Source organism: Sander lucioperca, chromosome 6, assembly GCF_008315115.2.
Source record: "Sander lucioperca isolate FBNREF2018 chromosome 6, SLUC_FBN_1.2, whole genome shotgun sequence".
In the NCBI taxonomy this organism is placed as follows: Eukaryota; Metazoa; Chordata; class Actinopteri; order Perciformes; family Percidae; genus Sander; species Sander lucioperca.
The window spans coordinates 25,138,856-25,158,402 of NC_050178.1; the positions used below are offsets into that span (position 1 = coordinate 25,138,856).

Sequence of the window (19,547 nt, forward strand, 5' to 3'; positions counted from 1 at the left end):
TAAGACATGTGGCGTTAGTGCTCCTTTTGTACCATAATTGTATTGAATGAAATGTTAAGCTTCACTCCTACGAGATGGGTGGGTTTTTGTTAGCTACGTTACACACAAAGTTAACTGGCTATAGTTAGCCTGTGCTAGCGGAATTAGCTAATGTTGCGTAGCCAGCCAGCAGCTTCGGCAGTAGTTCCGGCGAGCTAACCACAACAGCTAACACATCCACAAGCGTCTCTATTTCAAACATCACTGCAGGTTGATTGCTTTTAGCAGCAGAGGTTGATTGTGGGCGACAATAACTGTCGTGGTTAGCTTACCGAAACCACTGCTGATTGCCGAAGTTGCTGGCTGGTTAAGCAACGTTAGCTAATTCCGCTAGCATACAGGCTAACTATAGCCAGTTAGCTTTGTATGTAGCTAACAAAAACCCACCCACCTCGTAGGAGCGAAGCTTAACATTTCATTCAATAAAATGATGGTACAAAAGGAGCACTAACGCCACATGTCTTATGTTGACAACGTGGACGCAGATATAGGAAACTCTGAAGGCAGTCGTAATATTTACCTAGCTAGCAGTCTAGGCTAACGCTGTTGCGCTAACGTTAGCAAACGTCGGTGTAGCTAGCTGTCTAAACTTATGAAAAGCCAAAAAAATCCCCGTCCAAGCTGTGTTTCACTTTCCCTCCAATATTATTATACACATAATAAAGACACATGGACTCGGTCGAGACCAAAAGCCATATTTTGCAACACCAGTGGCACAGACGAGACCATAGACAGTGAACAGAGACCAGTGGCACAGACGAGACCATAGACAGTGAACAGAGACCAGTGGCACAGACGAGACCATAGACAGTGAACAGAGACCAGTGGCACAGACGAGACCATAGACAGTGAACAGAGACCAGTGGCAGAGACCGAGACCATAGACAGTGAACAGAGACCAGAGGCACAGACCGAGACCATAGACAGTGAACAGAGACGGGGCTTTCGTCTGTCGTCTCCCCAACGTGACGTAGTGCAATGCATTGTGGGGGGAAAAGAGAATCATTGCAAACCGCTGTAAAATAGTACTACTTTTTCGTATTTTATTCCGTTTTGTGATATCCATTGTATTTGATGTTGTTGGGTAACAGTTTAAATGTTTATTACCAACAAGCAAATTGCACAAATTCATTAGAAAATAAACCCTGCAACATGGGCTTTAAAATCCTGCTTTTACATAAATGCATGTAATAAAAATCAGATAATAGGCTGTGTGTGTATTTGTATGTGTGTGTGTATGTATGTGTGTGTGTCTATGTCTGTGTGTGTGTGTGTGTGTGTGTGTGTCTGTATCTGTGTGGCTGTGTGTGTCTGTGTATGTGTGTGTCTGTATGTGTGTGTCTATGTCTGTGTGTGTGTGTGTGTGTATGTGTGTGTGTGTCTATGTCTGTGTGTGTGTCTCTGTATGTGTGGCTGGGTGTGTGTGTGTGTGTGTGTCCGTGTGTGTGTGTGTCTGTGTGTGTATGTGTGTCTGTATCTGTGTGGCTGTGTGTGTCTGTGTGTGTCTGTGTATGTGTGTGTCTGTATGTGTGTGTCTATGCGTGTGTGTGTGTGTGTGTGTGTGTGTGTGTGTGTCTGTATGTGTGGCTGGGTGTGTGTGTGTGTGTGTGTGTGTGTGTCTTTGTATGTGTGTGTGTGTGTGTGTGTGTATCTGTGTGTCTGTGTGTGTCTGTGTATATGTGTGTCTGTATGTGTGTGTCTATGCGTGTGTGTGTGTGTGTGTGTGTGTCTATGTCTGTGTGTGTGTGTCTCTGTATGTATGTCTCTGTATGTGTGGCTGGGTGTGTGTGTGTGTGTGTGTGTGTCCGTGTGTGTGTGTGTGTGTGTGTGTCTTTGTATGTGTGTGTCCGTGTGTGTGTGTCTTTGTATGTGTGTGTGTGTGTGTGTGTATGTGTGTGTGTGTCTGTGTGTGTGTGTGTCTTTGTATGTGTGTGTTTGTGTGTGTGTGTGTGTGTGTCTATGTCTGTGTGTGTCTGTGTGTGTCTGTGTCCGCACACTTTCAATGCAGGTCTTCTAACTTGTAACTTGAGTATTTTACTTCCAAGTCTGACAGTTTTCGTCCTGTACAGAGTGAACATTACAACACAACAATCCAGAGTTGATTTAATCACAATGCCCTGGAAAAGGGAAAACACCGATGATGCAACTGACAACAGGAACACGGTGATTAATGATGTTGTTGTCAGAGATAAGCTCCGGAGAGTGATACCACATGGAAACGGGAAGTCATGAACCCTAAACAGAGGAGAGGAGAGAGTGAGGAAAGGAAAAGGAGTGAGAGAAAGGAAAGTAAAGGAAAGGAAAGGAGACAGAGGAACTTTTTTACTGTAAGATGTCGTCATGTTTCCATGAAGCAGCACAAAAGGCCGCAGGCATCCAGCTGCTTCCCTTTAAACGCAAACAGAAACCACACATGTTGAAAACGAAAAGATCCCTGGTGAGAAAACAATCCCCTTCAATCAGCCTTTTAGGCCATCACACCCTGAGGTAGATAAGATAACACCATGGGGCTCACTGGCAAACGTTATCTAAGAACCCATTATTAGATTGTTATCAAGTAATTAATCGACTTTCTGCTAGAAACCACAGATGGATGGATAGATAGATAGATAGATCGATTTTTCACAAAAAGGTCAATTACGTCATAACAAAACATACAAATATGCTACTTTACATTCTACTACAAAGGGTACTTCTTCTCTTTCATTAATAAACAGAAGTCAATTAAAGGCCATTAAACCCCCCCTAAAAATGTAATCTAAATAAAAACGGAATCTATAAATTTAAATGTAAATATTGAAATGCTAAAATTGTGTTGACAACCTTCCGGAAGCACGTTCATGCTTTTATTTTGAAGCTTTTGTTTTTCATTTTATTTTTTATTTTTTTTGGTTGATATTTCAGAATAAAAATCTTATAACATACAATAATTGTCACATTGATACGATTTTAGTCAGTAGCATATCACAGTGCAATATAAACAAAAGTGAAGGAGTGACAATGAATACAAATACAAATACAAATATAGAAAAAAAGGAGAAATATGCTTTTATTTTGAAGCATCCACCGGTGTGTTTTTCTTGGCTACATTCGGGTAACTTGACTTGAGCAGGGGGCGGGGCCAACCTGTTGAATATGACGGACTTACCGTAAATTCACGTAGAAGGATTGGAACGTAACGTCACAGCTCGTCGCTGATTGGAGGAGAGTGGAGGGCGAGTGAAATATAGGGCAGATCAAACTGTGTAGCTCTCAGTGAAGCCGATCAAAGAAGGGACAGCCAAGGAGACGTAAAGTGGAACATTTCTCAACAACTTGTACTTTTGTTGGACTATACTGGGACCCCCCCAAAAAAACCTCCTGCCTGCCTGCCTGCCCGAAGAAACATTAACTCACTACACTGGTTTTTAAATCTCTGCCAAGCTAACGTTCAACGACTTTTTCTAAACTTTACCTAAAAGAGAAAAAAGGACAACCATGCTCAGCCTCTGCCTCGTGTTGATTTTATCTGCCTCCGTTTTTTCAGAGTCGGTAAGTTGTTTTACTAAATATTTCTAACATGTCCCTTTAGTCAGACTGGCGGTAGCCTACTAGCTAATGTAACTGCTAACGTTACGTTGCTAGTTTACCGTTGACGTTGCCCTGTGAAGGGTTGTACGTAAACGCGACACAAACAGCTTTGATTTAGCGGGTTCCTGGGACGTTATAATGCCTCTTTATACACGTTTGGTGTTGATATAGTTAACTCTCATCCCCCCCCCCCCCCCCCCATCACCTAGTCTCTACATTGTATCCTGGACTCTACATCTACCCATTACACATATTATATATACACATAAATATACTACAGACTATGTTTTGCACATTCTGCCCTCAACCCTTCCCATTCAGCCTCTTGTTTTCTAATGCAAAACAGCTATACTGTGTGTATAATTGTTCCTCTGTGTATTGTTTATTTCATATTTAGCATGTTTGTTTGTTTGTTTTATGTATGCACCATTCACCAAGGCAAGTTCCACGTAAGTGTAACTTACTGTGGCAAAAACACCCTTCTCTGATTCTGATAAGTTAGTCTCACCGAGCCTTTAGTGTTGTTAGCGGGTTAGCTCCATTGCCAGAGTGCAGTGAGTGTGTTTGTTGGACACACACACACACACACACACACACACACACACACACACACACACACACACACACACACACACAGCCTGCTGCTTTTATCCAGTATGGGGCCCAAAGTGGGGGGCAGTTGCCAAGTCCCTTTTCCTGCCTGGGATGGGCCAATCACTGAGACATTAGGGCTGCTCTTTTCTACATGAATGACTCTTTTCTGTTTTTTAAATCATTTAGCCGAAGATAGTTGCCTCACATTTAATTTAACCCCTCTTCCTTCTTCCTATTCAAAGAGGGAGCTGCTGCAGACTGTAGAAGTCAACGTGGTTTTTGAGTCTTTTTCATAATATTGTTGCTGGATACGATTTTAGTTTTTAATTCCATTTTTTTTTTCTTCTTCAGTTTATCACAACTCTACACGGTCACATCAATTACAAAGTGTTGGTTAAGTAGAAAAACAAACTAAAGGAACAGCTTGTGAGAACACGTAGTGATAGCCAGAAAAATATTTAAAGTATGCACGTCACAGCTTGTCCTCAAATACAAGCTGTGAGCCAGTGTCTTGATATTATGTTAAAGTAAAGTGTCTGCTTCTGGCAACTTTATTTGTGTACAAATGTTCCCTCAAACCTAACACTGTGTGTGTGTGAATATGACCCAACTACGAGACATAAAGGAGTGCATGACAAAGGAAAGGGATCTTGTACCTTAGCACATAAATCACAACTAAATGTTGTTCCTAAAACGACTTCAGTTTTTCACATTAAAGAACCAGGGACTGCGTTCGAAATCATAAATATCCCACAATGCAACGCGGTGGTAACGACAACGTTCATAACAGACGGACCGAGGCAGCTCTGTAACGTCAACACGCTCTAATTTACATTTCTACATATTTTAAAAACGGCCGTTGTCTAAGTTATCCAACCCTCTTAGTAATTTATCAGGCGATGCTGCTAGAGCCGAAGTCGGACAGGGGTTACCATGGTTACTCCTTCAGCGGCAAGGAGGCTCTCAGGATGTGATGTTAAATGGCAGATTAGTGCGTCTGTAAAGACACACACACACTACTGTTACACTAAAGTATGTTGAACGATAGTTTACGTGTTGAGTACGTAGAGCAGAGGAGGAGATTTCGGTCAAAGGTGACCAAAATGTTAAAAATAAGTTTGAATTTTACATTTTGACCCAGAAAAACAAACCGTTGCATTGGTCGACTGGAAGACAACACAAGGGTTAAGAGACTTTAGATGGGAGTTGTTGTTATTTTTAGCATCTTAAAACCTGTTGGCTCTGTTTTTGTTGCCAAGTAGGTTTTCACACACTGGAATGTGTTTTGGTGCACGGATTTAATCAAAGCTCTGTAAAAGTGAATTTCTCCACAAAGATGCATCCAGTGGAGGCTCTCTTCGGAGCGAGTAGTGACTCTAGAGTCCTAGTGAGAGAACCAAAGTGTCTCCCCTGTTCTTTCTGACCACGGTATGAAAAGTTAACCCTCTCCTTGATCTCCCGTTGTTGATGGAGAAGGAGAACCAGGAAATGTGCGTCGCCGCGACGTCTAGTGGAAGTATAAATCACGCTTTAGAGTCTCACTGGGTTGCGTAAAAGCAAAAGGCTGATTTCATGCCAGAAGAGTTGGTGTGCTGAGGCGCGTCACTGAACTGCCGGTCGCTGACCTCTCCAAATGTTATTTCCCAAGCGCTGCCAGGGTTTCACTGTGTAGTTTGACTTTTAACAGCCATGATGTGCTGTTATCCTGATTGGTAGGGGTGTCAGAAAACATCAAGCTTACCAACCAAGCCTACGTTACGCAATAACTATTCATAACGTGTGTTATTCACCTGAGAATGTCGTGCTTTGACTCGGGGCCCACTGAAGAAAGGTGTGCTTGTGTGTTAGAATAACAGCTTTGTGTGTAAATGTGGAGAGATTATTATCATATGCGTTAGTCATACTTACCGTACAGTAACGGAAAGCATTTGGTCAGAACCTTTCCATGTAGTTTCAAGCGGAAACCTGGATTTGGGTGGCAATGCATGTCACATCTACGTAATTATGGAGCATGATGGATTTTGCTTTGCGCGTAGTGGAGAAATGGGAGGATTTCTTTTAATCAAGAGGGATTATTGAATTAGTTTATTAGATCACCGTGCTCACGGCGGATCATATTTCAGCAGGTCAGCACAGAGTTGTTTCCCCTCTACTCCTCTGGATGGAAACAAACTGTTGTTGGTTTTGTGGTTCTGTTTATAGAAACTACCTCCTGTTATATCACGCGATCATACATGAATTCGCGAGATCTCGTGGGTCCTCGTGACTTCAGCGGTCAGTCATGGCCGCAGCCGTTCCGCAACAAATCCGGACCTGCTGGGTATTGGAGGATGGCGGAGCCGATCCGCAGCCGTACTGCAGTTGGTGGAAATTGCGTGACAGAACCAACAGCGCCGGTAAAATGTACGTATGGGACGCAGGAGTTTTCCACCCGGATGTTATTATAAACAAACTCTGTGATTGGGTGCTAATACAGGCTGTCTGGATGCCACCCACACACAAACACATGCACCATGCCCCCCCCCCCTCCCCCCAGCTAGTCCAGTTGGTCAGTACAAATGGTGTGAATGGGTGACTGACTCTACCAGTCTCTCCAGGATGAGGTGCATTCCTGCAGGCTATCGGTTCAACTTTAAAATGATTTAAAAGGAAGCGAGATTTCACATGTTGTTGCAAACTTCACGTAGGGGTTCTGATGTGAGCGATATTTTTCAATCGATGCATTTTGGGCCATAATTAGTGCACAGATACATTTACAGGGCTCAGTGTTTACTTTTCCCCCCCCAAGGAGCACATGTGTTTCTAAGTAGAAACATTTAGGAGCACAAAGAATTTTAGGGGCGCGATGAAAATGTATCAGATGTGTTTTTCTTTCATAAAAGGAATACGAGGAGACATTTAGTAGTAAAGGGATTTCATTTATTTGACTGAACAAGTAGCCAAAACTATGTTTTTGACTATTTCTGCTTGAAACCGTGCTCCTAAAATACATTTTACAGTTCGCACACATCTATTTTTAGTCGCAAATGCGAGTGAAACGGTCGCACCGCAGAGTCCTGATTCACTAGACACACAGGGGTTTCTCCTAGGCCGTTTTGGGACGGGGCCACTACGTGACAAACCCTATGTAGCGTACCACGTGACGTGTGTGTGTGTGTGTGTGTGGACATTTCGAGAGAGCGACAGTGCAAGTGAAGAAATAGAGACAACAAAACGGAAAGAATCAGAGAAGAGAAAGAAAAGTTGTGTCCTGTTCTCTTTAATAATAATGATAATGTATATTTTATTAATCCGGCAAGGGGAAATTACAATGTTTTCACTCTGTTTACACTAATGGAGAGATGTCAGAGTGAGGGAGCTGCCCATGGAAAGGCGCCCCAAGCAGTTGGGGGTTCGGTGGCTTGCTCAAGAGCACCTTGGCAGTGCCAAGGAGGTGAACTGGCCCCTCTCCAGCTACCAGTCTACCACCATACTTTGGTCCGTATGGGGACTTGAACCAACAACCCCTCCGGTTCCCAACCCAACTCCCTACTGAGTGAGCTACTGCCACTATTTTATACTGTCCAACCAGTGAAACATGTGCTGTTCTCTAGACATGGTCCTTATTAATTTATTCATGTTGGACCAGTCCAATATGACCGTCAGTTGAAATAAACCATGTGTTGTATTTGTCATCAATCTATTTTGATGCGTTTTCCCATAACGAATATTAACATAATAATATCTATCGCAATATCACATTTTGTCAATACCGTGCAGCCCTATTTCCACCATCGTGTTCCCGTCACTGACTCCCAACATTACATTCCTCTGCGCTTTGTAGCTTCTGCCTGCTCATTCTGCCTCATCTCGCTGTCACACCCCCCCCATCCCAATCCCTACCCCTCTCTGCGTCCTCTTCCCCCCCCCATCTGGAATGTGACCTTTGGTGATCTTGACCGGCCCTCTTGGGTTATTTTGCACACTTGGAGGGATCTCAATAGGGCCCTGGGGCCTTTTCATAAGGGACACTCCTGTCCTCCAGCGTGGAAACGCCTACCTACAGCTTTCCCACCAAGACATGCCATGTTTTTATTTATTTTTCTGCTCTGTAACCCTCCTGTTGTACTCTAGTCAAATTTTTTTTGTCTCAAAACGCCGCTTAAAAATGAAAAGGTAGCCTCGGTCCGTCTCTCCGTCTGTTCCCAGTCTCTCTTTCTGTCTCGGATCAATTTGTCATTCTTAGGTAGGCCTTTGGCGGCTTTTCTCCCTTTCTTTTATTCGCTGCACTTTCCTTTGATGGATACTTAGCCTCTGAGCTATGACAATCCTTCCCTCCCTCCTTCCAGCCTTTTCTTCTTCTCCACCCACTGAGGTCATTATTGGTATGTGGGCTTGGCGTTCCCAGCTAATCGATAACAATGTTCTGCTACCTGACAAAAGAACAGGCTTCTTTTTTTTTTGGTAGCCACAGGAATGATTGGAATGTTTTTATCAATGCACGCGGCTGTCTTTTCTTATCGAGCGGATGCCAAGAGACTTGTAATTATCTAATGGTCTCAAGTTATTGCTTCATTAAGGAAAAGCCTTTTGCTGCCCGAGGGAGAACATTTCTTTCCAAGTCGACCGTTTTTGGTTTCTGTCAGATACACTGAGCTGTGGTCAGGCTGCGTGTGCAGTTTTTTTTTTTTTTTTTTTTATCAGTTTGTCCAAGATAGAGCGGGCCAAACAAACCACGTTCTTCAAGCCTTTTTGTTTAGTTTTTTTCCATTGACCTCAGCATTTTCTGCTGCCCATGTATGGAAGCACAAGTCCTTCATGACCAAGTAAAGGTGAAAGAGAGAGAGGAAAGTACAGTTACAAAAGCTGAACTATTGTAACAGTTGTAAAAGGTTTCAGCCTGAGCCAAAAGAAAAATCACCAGCTAAAATCCGTCTGGAGGAGCAGCTGCTGATGAAGTGGCATCAGTATTTCATTGATACAGATTTGGAAGCAGTTAAAAGCTTCTACGTAGTAACGTTAAATATCGGTTTACTTTTGTGTTTGGTACGGGTTTTTTGTTTTTCAAGAGGACTTGAGCACGGATTGATCAACTCAGGCCGGGTACGGTCCACAGTGTTCAAAACTAATGAAACAAACTGGACTTTGGGCCCAGGTCCCGGATGTAAACGCACCCTTACTGCATTATATCCCATTGTATTTTGACTTGTCACCTGCCTCCTGAGTTTTGTGTTTACCTGTAGAGGCATAAAGATGTTTCCACCATAAAATGTATCAGAATGCAGGAACTGCGCTCAAAATTTGTGTGTGTGTGTGTGTGTTCCAAGAACCGGGAGTCCAGTATACTTGTGGGGTCCTGACAGCCTTGTGGGGCCAAAATTCTGGACCCCACAAGGTTAAAGGTCTGTTTGAGGGTTAAGACTTGGTTTTAGAATTAGGTTATGGTTAGGTTAAGGTTATGCATTTAGTTGTGATGGTTAAGGTTAGGGTAAGGGGCTAGGGAATGCATTATGTCAATGACGGGTCCCCACAAAGATAGTGCCACAAACCTGTGTGTGTGTGTAAAAACACTGATTAGACAAAAGCAAAAAGTCTTCCAACTTTTTTTCTGTTTTCAATTAGCGGTTTCAAATCCGCTTAATTTACCAAATGTGTTCTGTGATGGTAACTTGCGGTGATTTAATCAGGGTTAAAAAAATAAAAATAAAATCCTCTTTCCCCCAGAGTTAATCCGTGTTACACCACCAAAACCTCAGCTTGTTGCCCTCTGGAGTCCATTTGTTATATCTTGTTGGAATGCCACTGGTTTTGCATTTAGCCCTGAATCATTTGCACGAGAATGAGGCAGGTTTTTCTTTTTTCTTTTTTTTTTAAGGAAGTGTTTTTGTCTCTTTTGCATGACGGGGGAGCGGTGAAAAGCTTGTGCGGTGAAAAGAGCGCAGGGGAGGGAAGGGAGGGAGCATGATAAATAGTATCACTAGGATGTAATAATGGTTCCCTGCATTGCTGTCCGCTGGTCTATAAAATCCCTGTTGGGGAGAGGAATGTCGGCACAGAGAGAGGAGGTTTTTGTCCGCCCTGCCTGTGATGGAGAGCAGTCGCGAACCTGATTTCCCCCCCCCCCCTTTTCCCTCCACCCTCTTTCAACCACTACATGTTCTGGCAGTTGTAACGGGAACTGTATGAACACATTTCAGGGCAGGAGTCGAACCAAAACGCACAATGGTAACCTACTGAGTGACTGGGAAATGTAAACAGTCACTAGCCATTTGGCTGGTGGAAGCAAAAGGTAACTTTGAACCCTGCCAACAACATTGTTGTTGTTCACGTCGAAGAGATTAATCAACAACGAAAGTAATCGATAGTTGCAGCCCTACACTCAAGACTTTGCAGACGCCGTCGTTTGTTTGAGTTCAACCTAAGATTTTACCCTTTGAGAACATCACTATCTTTTTGAGCCTATAGATTTGTGCCTGTGTGTCTCCGTCTGTGAGAACATCACTATCTTTGTGTGTGTGTGTGTGTGTGTGTGTGTGTGTGTGTGTGGCGGACTGGTTAAAATATAGGCGGCCACGGCAGAACATGGAATATGAGCCCTGCTGTGTTTCCATTGGGAAATGTATCGTGCTGCCTGGAGGGAGGCTGTTTGATGTCAGTCCCATGATGCCCCCTCATACTCAGCAGATAGTTATTCCAGGCCTGAAGCCAGACTATTAACTATCAGCACCGTTGCGCTCAGTGGTCCCCCCCCCCCCCCAGCAGAACAGATGTACGTATCTGACTTGAAAAGTGGAAGGACGGAGCATGAAATGTCATAATGAAAAGGCCCCGCTCTCAGGCTGGGCACCAACATCCGATATCCCAATAATGTTGACTTAATATGTCTGTAATGTGACAATGTTTCAGCGATGTTCATCGACACTTTCACAAGTTTAGTTTGTTTCACAGAACATAAAATGCAAATTACTTTGAAGAAATAGAAAAATACATGAGGGTGTGGTAGAAACTTGTAACGGCGAAAGTGAATATTCCACTAATATTCCCGTTTCACATGCAGCCGTGCAAAATACGATTATTTTTTTTTTTTTTTCAAGTGGCGGACTTGTTGGAGCGTGTGAACACAGCGTCCCTCTTTCATTCCTTCAACCAGCTTCTTGAAAATGTCGCCTCATATCCAGAAACCTGTTGATATCAAAGTCTTTCATAACCCTTTTAAAAGTAGCTGTGTTTCTCCTTACCTTTTGGCAATGCATCTCTACCGCAGCCCTGCAAACTGTCGGCCGGTTGGTTTGTTTCCGAGGCTACTTCTGCTTCTCCTTCGGGAAAACACGCCCGCGTTGCATTGTGATATACAGGAGTAAAATGTAGGCTACATCGTATGTAGCTGTGCATCGTGGGTATTTAGTGGACCATATTGTGAATGGAATTAAGTGGAGATTTTTGAACACCACTACAACATGGGGAACACACTATATAGGGAACTAGTTCTGTGGTAGGTGACGGTTTTCAACACAGCGAAAGATTGAAGAGGAATTCCTGCTGTGTTCTCTGGAAATGTACTTCTCTCACATTATACTGACGCTGGTTTATGTCAGACTTCTCTTTTTGCGTTTCACAGTTTACGAGCACAGAGCCACCAGAGATCGCTGAGTGCTTTTTAGGTGGTTTGAGGGCTTCCCCTTTTTCAGACATCCTTCCTGACAAACGTGTCTCAATACAGTAATGATACAGTACCTCTTTGATGTGGCTGAGTGTGCACACAGACAAATGTGTCTCGGTATCGATGTGTGTCTCACTTTGTGTATATCTGCACTTTTGCATCGCAGTGTGTGAAGTCCACCTTTCTACATGAAGCGTGATTTATGCTTCTGCGTTAAATCGACACTGTGGCTAGGTACGTGGACGCGGACCCTACGCCGTAGCCTGACTAACCTTAACTACGCGGCGCGGCAACGCTCGGCTGTGGCTTGGTAGCGTTGCTACAGGATTTTGCCATGGCGGGCCGCCACTACAAAATCAACATAGGAGGAAACACTGAGCAGGAAGTCTTTTATATTTAAGAGATTGAAAACAGCATTTTCTCTTTATTTTTGGATAAAAAAGTACTTTTACGTTTCATCGATTTATCAAAATAGTTGGCGATTGTTTTTCTATCGATAAATAATCGCTGCAGCTTTACTAAACCACAAATGGATTGACTAGAAATGAAGTGAATACTTCTGTTCAATCACTTCTTCACGTTGGTGTATCTTATTTTGCACAAGTACAGACTATGTAAACTTTAAGAAAAGGAGAAGGGAAAAGTTTCTGACATGTTTTTCCAACTCTAGCAGTGCTGTTACCACTGCGTGTCAGAAGAGATTACGGGAAGTGTGTAAAATATTCCCAGTGTAGGAAGGCATCATGCTGCGTACAAAACCCTGACTCATTTAAACATACTTCGAACATATTAGTAACAAGGTGGGGCTACTATAGGCACTGGCTGACAGTTTGAAAACCCTTCACTGCGGGATATCACAGCCAGTGGTGGAATGTAACTAAGTACATTTACTCCAGTACTGTACTTCAGTCCAAATGTTGAGGTACTTGTACTTTACTTGAGTCTTTTCATGCCACTTTCTACTCCGCTACATTTCAGAGAGAAATATTGTACTTTTTACTCCACTACATTACTCTGTTACAGCTTTAGTTACTAGTTACTTTACACATTAAGATTCCTGCACACTAAACACATGCAGTTTATAAAATCTGATGTTTGATTCTAAAGTAAACTAGCCAACAATATAACAGCCTACATCAATACAATATAACATTTTCAATGCAGGACTTTTACTTGTAACAGAGTACTTTTACATTGTGGTACTAGTACTTTTACTGTAGTAAAGGATCTGAATACTTCTTCCAGCGCTGATCGCAGCCTGAAGTCGAACCGTGAACCTAGAAGAACGAGCACAGGAGTCGTTGGTGGTTTTGAGCCCGAGCATTTAATTGTGAGTCTCCCCTGTGCCGAGAGCGCCGTGGCTCCATTGTAAAGAGGAGAGGAATGTGGTGGCTGGCTGAGTAGCCGAGGTCTTGGCCGGTTTAGCAGACCCACACCGAGAGACACATTCCTCAGTCTGCCAGACTCGACCGCAGCACACACAGCTCCATGCAGTCTATCAGAGATAGAAACATGCTGCTCTGTTTGACATTTTGTGAAATACGCCCAATTGCCCCCTGGCTAAGATTGATACCACTCTGCCTGCATATCAAATGTAAAGCTACAGCAAGCTTAGCTTAGCATAAAGACTAGAATCCAGGGGAAACTAATAGACTATTTGTGTCGGACAGAGTCTGACACATACCTAGGGCTGCAACTAACGGTTACTGTCGTTGTCGATTTTAAATCTGTGGATTCTTATTGTCAGCTTGCATTTAATGGACTTTAGCCAGGCATGAAAATCAACACGGCATACATCTGTATTCACAGGTCAATACAAAGTCAAAGTACGCAGGCAGCCAATGTGTCAGCAGGTTAATCTGTAGCAAAAGTTCATACCAAACAAGTTTCTCTCCATTTAAAGTTTTGTGTCTGATAAGTTACTCATAACGTGACTCGTCTTGTGTTATGAGTCATTGTTTGCTGGGTGAAGTTGAAGATTAACCACCAATGTAAGAAAGATCTCACATTAATTCAATCTCTGCAGGACATTTAATTTGACTTGAGCTTTAATTTATTGTTCACGGTGTGTCCGGCATCTTTCTCAGGAAACACAAAGGCCCTTTTTATTATTTAAACTAGTGCAGTAGCGCCCGTTCCAACGGGCCGATTGCTCGGCCGCCTTTATTGCAGCTTGTAGCTATCTTAGCTACATTTTAGTTTGATATTTTTTTTTTAGTGTAGTGTTTTCAAACTGGCTTAGTGGCTTTACGGTTATAAAGTTTAAGGTATGGATTTAATTAGCGGAGGTATGTTGCCAGCGGTATTATCAACATTGTAAGTTGGCACACAACAAGACGTTACATAACCAGAAGGGTGGGCACAGAAGAAGCAAGCGTTGTCTTTCCCTCAACCGTTATTATGCGGTCACTTGTGCTTTTGCTACATCATTTGCGGAGCGTATGTGCCGCGGAATGTAGTTTTTAACTGGCTACACCTGCTGCGCACACACGGCGTAGGATTGTGTGAGTCCCAGCGAGACGGAGAGCTTTTGCTTTGGGATTGTTGTTGTTGTTTCTTCAGCTTTTGGAGCCGGGACAGAGCTGTGAAAACGTCAATCTACTGTCATCTGTTACCAGAGGACGCAGGGGAGGGAAACAAGAAATAAAAACAGAAACTCTCCAAACCAAACTGCCGATACGCTCACTGACGGTCTTTAACGTTTCCTGTGTCGCCAGCTTCGTTGATTTGTAGTGGACGAGTAGTGTTGGCGCATACATTGCGCGTGCAATGTAGCCGACCTGTTTTTATTCCTATTCAACGCTGTCCAAACTGCTCCAAATTCCAAACGCCAAGATCATTGGCTACCCAGAGTTTAACATCAATACCTAACGATACACCCGCCAAATGTGACGTAGATTGGATGAACCGTTTCCGGGATATTTAAGACAACAGACACACACACACACACACGCACAGATTCCTTTTATTTATAGTTGGATTAGGCTAAATTAAAGGTTGCTTACTGGTATTATGAGCTAGAAGTTGGACTGATCCACAACTATGAAGGATAAAGAGTCGATTTAAGCGTCTCCTCTTGGAAATGAATTGGGGTCTTTGTAACTAATACCCAACTATGAATGAATGGACATCCTCACGTGCCCAAAAAACCCACTTAAGATATAAATAAGTTAGTTTACTAGCATGAGTCATTTTCATGCTTATTTTCAGACTTTTACTAAACACTGAGTTGATTTGTCTTAGATGGGTATTTCCTGTTTTCCTGCCTTTTTTCTTATTACTTCCTGCCATGTGAAGCCTTGAGCCGATCTTTTCAGCTGATAATAACTCCACAGTAGCTGCATTTAGTCCATTGGGCTGTAATGTCTTTGATCTAAGGCAGCGATATGCCTGCCTGAGGGAGCGACATCAAAGAGACGAAGAGCAGGGAAGACATTAAGAGAGGCATGGCCTCTGTAAGAGTTTGACTCGCTGCAGGCTTTCGGCTTATGTGTCCCATCAGTCATGGATTTTTGTAATAACGGGGAATCATCCGACCGGCGTGGCAAAGATGGCTTCATTGGTGGGAGGAAGTGGCCAATAAAGGCCGCTACGATAAGACCGGGGACGCTCCCTCAGGAAGCGCTCATCAAAACTCAATTAGGCTTATCCGTGGAGACTGAATCAACACTGTCTGCTGCACAGCTGGCCCGTCTGTACGGCTTCAGTCTTATCTCGAATGGAAAGCAAGTGGTACACGATTTTAAAAGGTTGAAGGGAACCGGAGGCACTCGAGAGGGTAAAGTTCAGAAGCCTGTAATATCTTTTTGGCTATAAAGTAATTTAAGGAATGCCTACGCGTTTCAGAATTCAGCGTTTCCCTCAGTTTGTGGAAGACTTAGGCGGGCGTATTTTGGTGTCGGGTGGGTTAAGAACTAGCCCTTTCCTTCAGCCTTTTATAAACGAGTAGTATCCCCAAACTAAAGAGCACCAGAGGGTCACTTTCTACACACCTGAGCGCCACTCCCTGCAGACTGTATTGTGACTAATCGGTACATTCATATATATATATATATATATATATATATATATATATATATATATATATACACATATCAGTCATTGTCTGAGCTGAATGCAACTATATTACTCACTTTGCTGAGTTATGTTTGTCTTTGTGTGATAAAGACGGAACAGCCCTGATTGACTCAACACGCAGCGGCGTTTTGTCACGTAGTAAAATTGACCTTTTGAGTCATCCGATAGCTCAAGATCCAGCAATCGATCTTTTTAATGGGTGTCTTCTCGAGCCCTAGCCCAACCTCTGCATCTGTACGTTGTTGGGATGTGTGTCACGTTGCCATAGAGTCTCACATGGTGCTGGGAGGTGGTGATACTGCTATAGATAGACCCGGCGTAGGTAGAAGGAATCTAGAGCTGGGCTGTCAGAGCAGAAGGCAACGGCAGATGTGGGTGTTTTCGTGCGTCTGCGTTTGTGCGTTTGAGTTCCAGTGAAGTCCAGCGTTGAGCGCTGTTCTAGGTGCGCACCGAAGGACAACTGAGGCCTACAATGGAAATAGTCAGTGGGTTGTTTTCAGGCCTTTGTGAAGAACTGTATGTAGGAGCAGCAGCAGGGCTGGGCTCTAAATAAAAGCCTCAACTTTATGATTCTGACATCATAATGAGCCTGTAATAGATCACTCGTTATGGGGCCCATTGGATACCGTAAAGTCAAGAACTTGGACTCCTAAAGTGTATGTGTGTGTGTCATCAGGGGTCAGAAGTGCATCTTACAAGCAGACCAGGCGACACAATACATTAGTGCAAGTCCTGCTGGTTCAAGTATCACCCAGCAGCGGGAGGGGGAGAAGTTGAAGAACGGGATGGGGAAAGGGAGGGAGGGAAATGTGGAGCGGCAAAGAAGAAGGGGGTGTTGGCACAGACAAGGAAAGAGGGAAGATAGGACTTCCTCTTCACTACTACGTTTTTAGTTTAAAAACGTAGTATCTTTTTTGCTGCGTTTACATCTCGCGTCAACACTACTCGGGCGTTTCCGAGCCCTTAAAACGGAGGCATTTGGAAACGCTGCTGCCCCCGCTTTTGGTTTGAAAAGTCCGGGGTTGCTTTGTAACGTCAGACAATCTGCTTCCTGTTTACCCTGGCACGCACATGCCCAGTGTGTATGTGAATGGTCATGTGATATGCGTTATCAGGCGTGTTCATATGGACAGAGATTATTTCTGCTACTGGAGCTAAAACTCTAGCCCAAGACAGTGTTTTTAACTGTAGATCCTGATTTATCTTTTAAAACCGTATCTTCCATTTTGGCTCCTGAGGGAGGTCATCTCGAGCCCCAAATGGCAGCTGAATATCACATGAAAGAAAGAGGGGGAGAAGAAAAAGGTTAGAAAACAACAATAATTGTCTTTTCTTGAAAGAGGTCAAGGGACGTTGGACATCACAAAGAACAAGGAAGCACATTCCTGCGTGCTGGTGTTTCTTTTCTGTCTTTTCATACTTTGTACCTCCTCCTCGCCACCGTGTGAATGGGCCAGATGCCTCTCTGTGTGCCGGCAGATGGGAGGGATTGTTTCCCCTGGTTTAATGAAGGGAGGCTGCTGGAGGCTTATCCCCGGCTACCTTGGTCATTGATATGCTCTTGAGGAGTCCACTGGCATTGTTTGGTGTCAAAGGGTAGGACAGACCCAAAGGCTGGGTGGCGGCTGTCTTGACAGACTGCCTTTCAGTGAATGTGGACAATTGGGGAACTGGAAAGTTTAGGACCTCCATGCTGAGGTGGGCAGGATAAACAAGGACGGGACGGGACAAGAGGCTAGACTTTGGGGGGGATAAAGTGTGTTCTGGCCAGAGAGTTTCATAAACTAAACATAAGATGCTCCTTCTGAACAACAGTTAATTCAAATTATTCAAACTTCAATGTACTGAAGATAACTATTACGGTTCGACGCCGACCTGCGGCCCTTTGCTGCATGTCGTCCCCCCCCCCCCTTTCATGGCTTCAGCTGTCCTGTCAAAATAAAGGTCTAAAATGCCCAAAAAAATTCTTTAAAAAAATATTTGCAGATTAAATGGATCAACAGGAAAATCGTCCACTCGTCATTTCTGCTTTATTATTTGTAAAAAAAAATTTGGGGGGCATTTTAGACCTTTATTTTGACAGGACAGCTGAAGGCCCAAAGGGCCGCAGGTCGGAGTCGAACCCGTGGCCGCTGCGTCAAAGAGTAAACCTCTATATATGGGCGCGCGCTCTACCAGATGAGCTACCCGGGCGCCCAATCTGCAGATATTTTGACCATCTATTAATTGTTTAACGCCAAACATTCTCTAGTTTCTAGTTGTTTTTTTTTTGTTGTTTTTTTTGGGGAATATGCTGCTTTTTTCTTTTCTTTTTCTCATGTGATAGTTAAACTGAATATCTAAAGTATTTGGACTGTTGGTCAAACAAACAACACATTTGGGCTTTCGGCGTTGTGATGGGCATTTTTCTCTCAATTTCTTGCCTTTTTATAGGCCAGATCGATTAAGTGATTATATTTTAACTTCAGTATTTTTCAACCTGGACCCTATTTGCCATGCTGTTGTGTGTTTGAGTCACCTGATGGAATCCTAATTTTTGAAATTGGTCCAGCATTAAGCAAGACCGCTGCAGGGAAACCATCCCTGGTAGGTTTGGGGGCTGTTTGATGTTAAACTAAAAGGATCTTGCTCTTTAACTAAAAGGTCTATCTCTGTAGGGATCCTTTCATAATGTTGTCAGACACTTAGAATAATAATCTGAGTCTGTCAGCGGCAACAAACAGAACTTTTAGTGGACGCTGACTGATCCAGAGTGGTTATGACTGCAGCGATTTTGCAAAATAATTTCAAAGATTGTTGTTCCCATCAGTCATGACCTTCCACTTCTGGGATTGTTTCCGGTGCAGAAATGCTGTTTGGACTCGCCAGACCTTCCTCCGCAGCGCTGTGGAGGAAGGTCTAGGTTCCAGGTTGAAAAATACAGAAGTTACCCTTTTAAGTTGTAGTTGCAGTTACTATTTTTTTTAGATTTGGTTGTAATGCCAATAGTTGAACTGTCTGCATCCTTCATGCTTTGGAAACAGAGTGGTGAACTGCGTTGCTGCTGCATGTTGTGGTACAGCACTCGATGAAATGCCTAACATGGCTGCGTGCGTCACTACCACAATCGGAAACATTATCCCCCCCAATTCTCTCCATTGAATCCATTTGGTTTGGCTGTTATCCACATCCGGCTGCTTATCAGCTGTTGGGCATTAGGCAGAATATACGAGGCTGTGGATCACTGGCTGGGAGGACAAAACAGGGGTCTGTTTGGGCCGTAAGTGGCTTTTAGAAAAACATTTCTTGACAAATAATGTGGTTGGCCAACTTTTTTAAACCAAGTTCAGCTCTGAAATGAGAATTTGATTTTGCTGCAATGTCACGATATTTCAAAAGCCTAATGCACAAACCTCTGGTTTCTTCTGGAAAACAACGGTTAGAAAAGATAGTAATCATGAGCTTTTTAGGGTACCCACATTCTTGGGAATCTTTCGTTAAAAGCATCAACCTCACCCTGGTGCGTTCTTGAGCATTTACTGCGCATGAAGTATGTTGTTCAGCTCGCCAGGATGTTCGGTCAGCCTTTTTGTGGCTTTGCTCTGAGCCACAGCGTGCTGTGCTTTAAAGCACGTAGGCAGAGCTTGTG

The 19,547-nt window shown here is 43.5% G+C and overlaps 2 protein-coding genes across 3 annotated transcripts in view; both read left to right on the forward strand.

The window, feature by feature from the left end:
- Positions 1-19,547, forward strand: part of LOC116056460 (nuclear factor 7, brain-like) — a 313,536-nt gene that overhangs the window by 110,476 nt on the left and 183,513 nt on the right. The window lies entirely within an intron of this gene.
- sdc4 (syndecan 4) overlaps positions 3,266-19,547 on the forward strand; it is a 22,734-nt gene continuing 6,452 nt past the window's right edge. The window contains exon 1 of one of the 2 annotated variants that reach the window (XM_036001843.1): positions 3,266-3,570. In XM_036001843.1, the coding sequence (XP_035857736.1) occupies positions 3,517-3,570 (54 nt within the window). In that variant the 5' untranslated portion in view covers positions 3,266-3,516. The remainder of the gene's footprint in view (positions 3,571-19,547) is intronic. The other variant, XM_036001844.1, reaches the window with a different exon arrangement.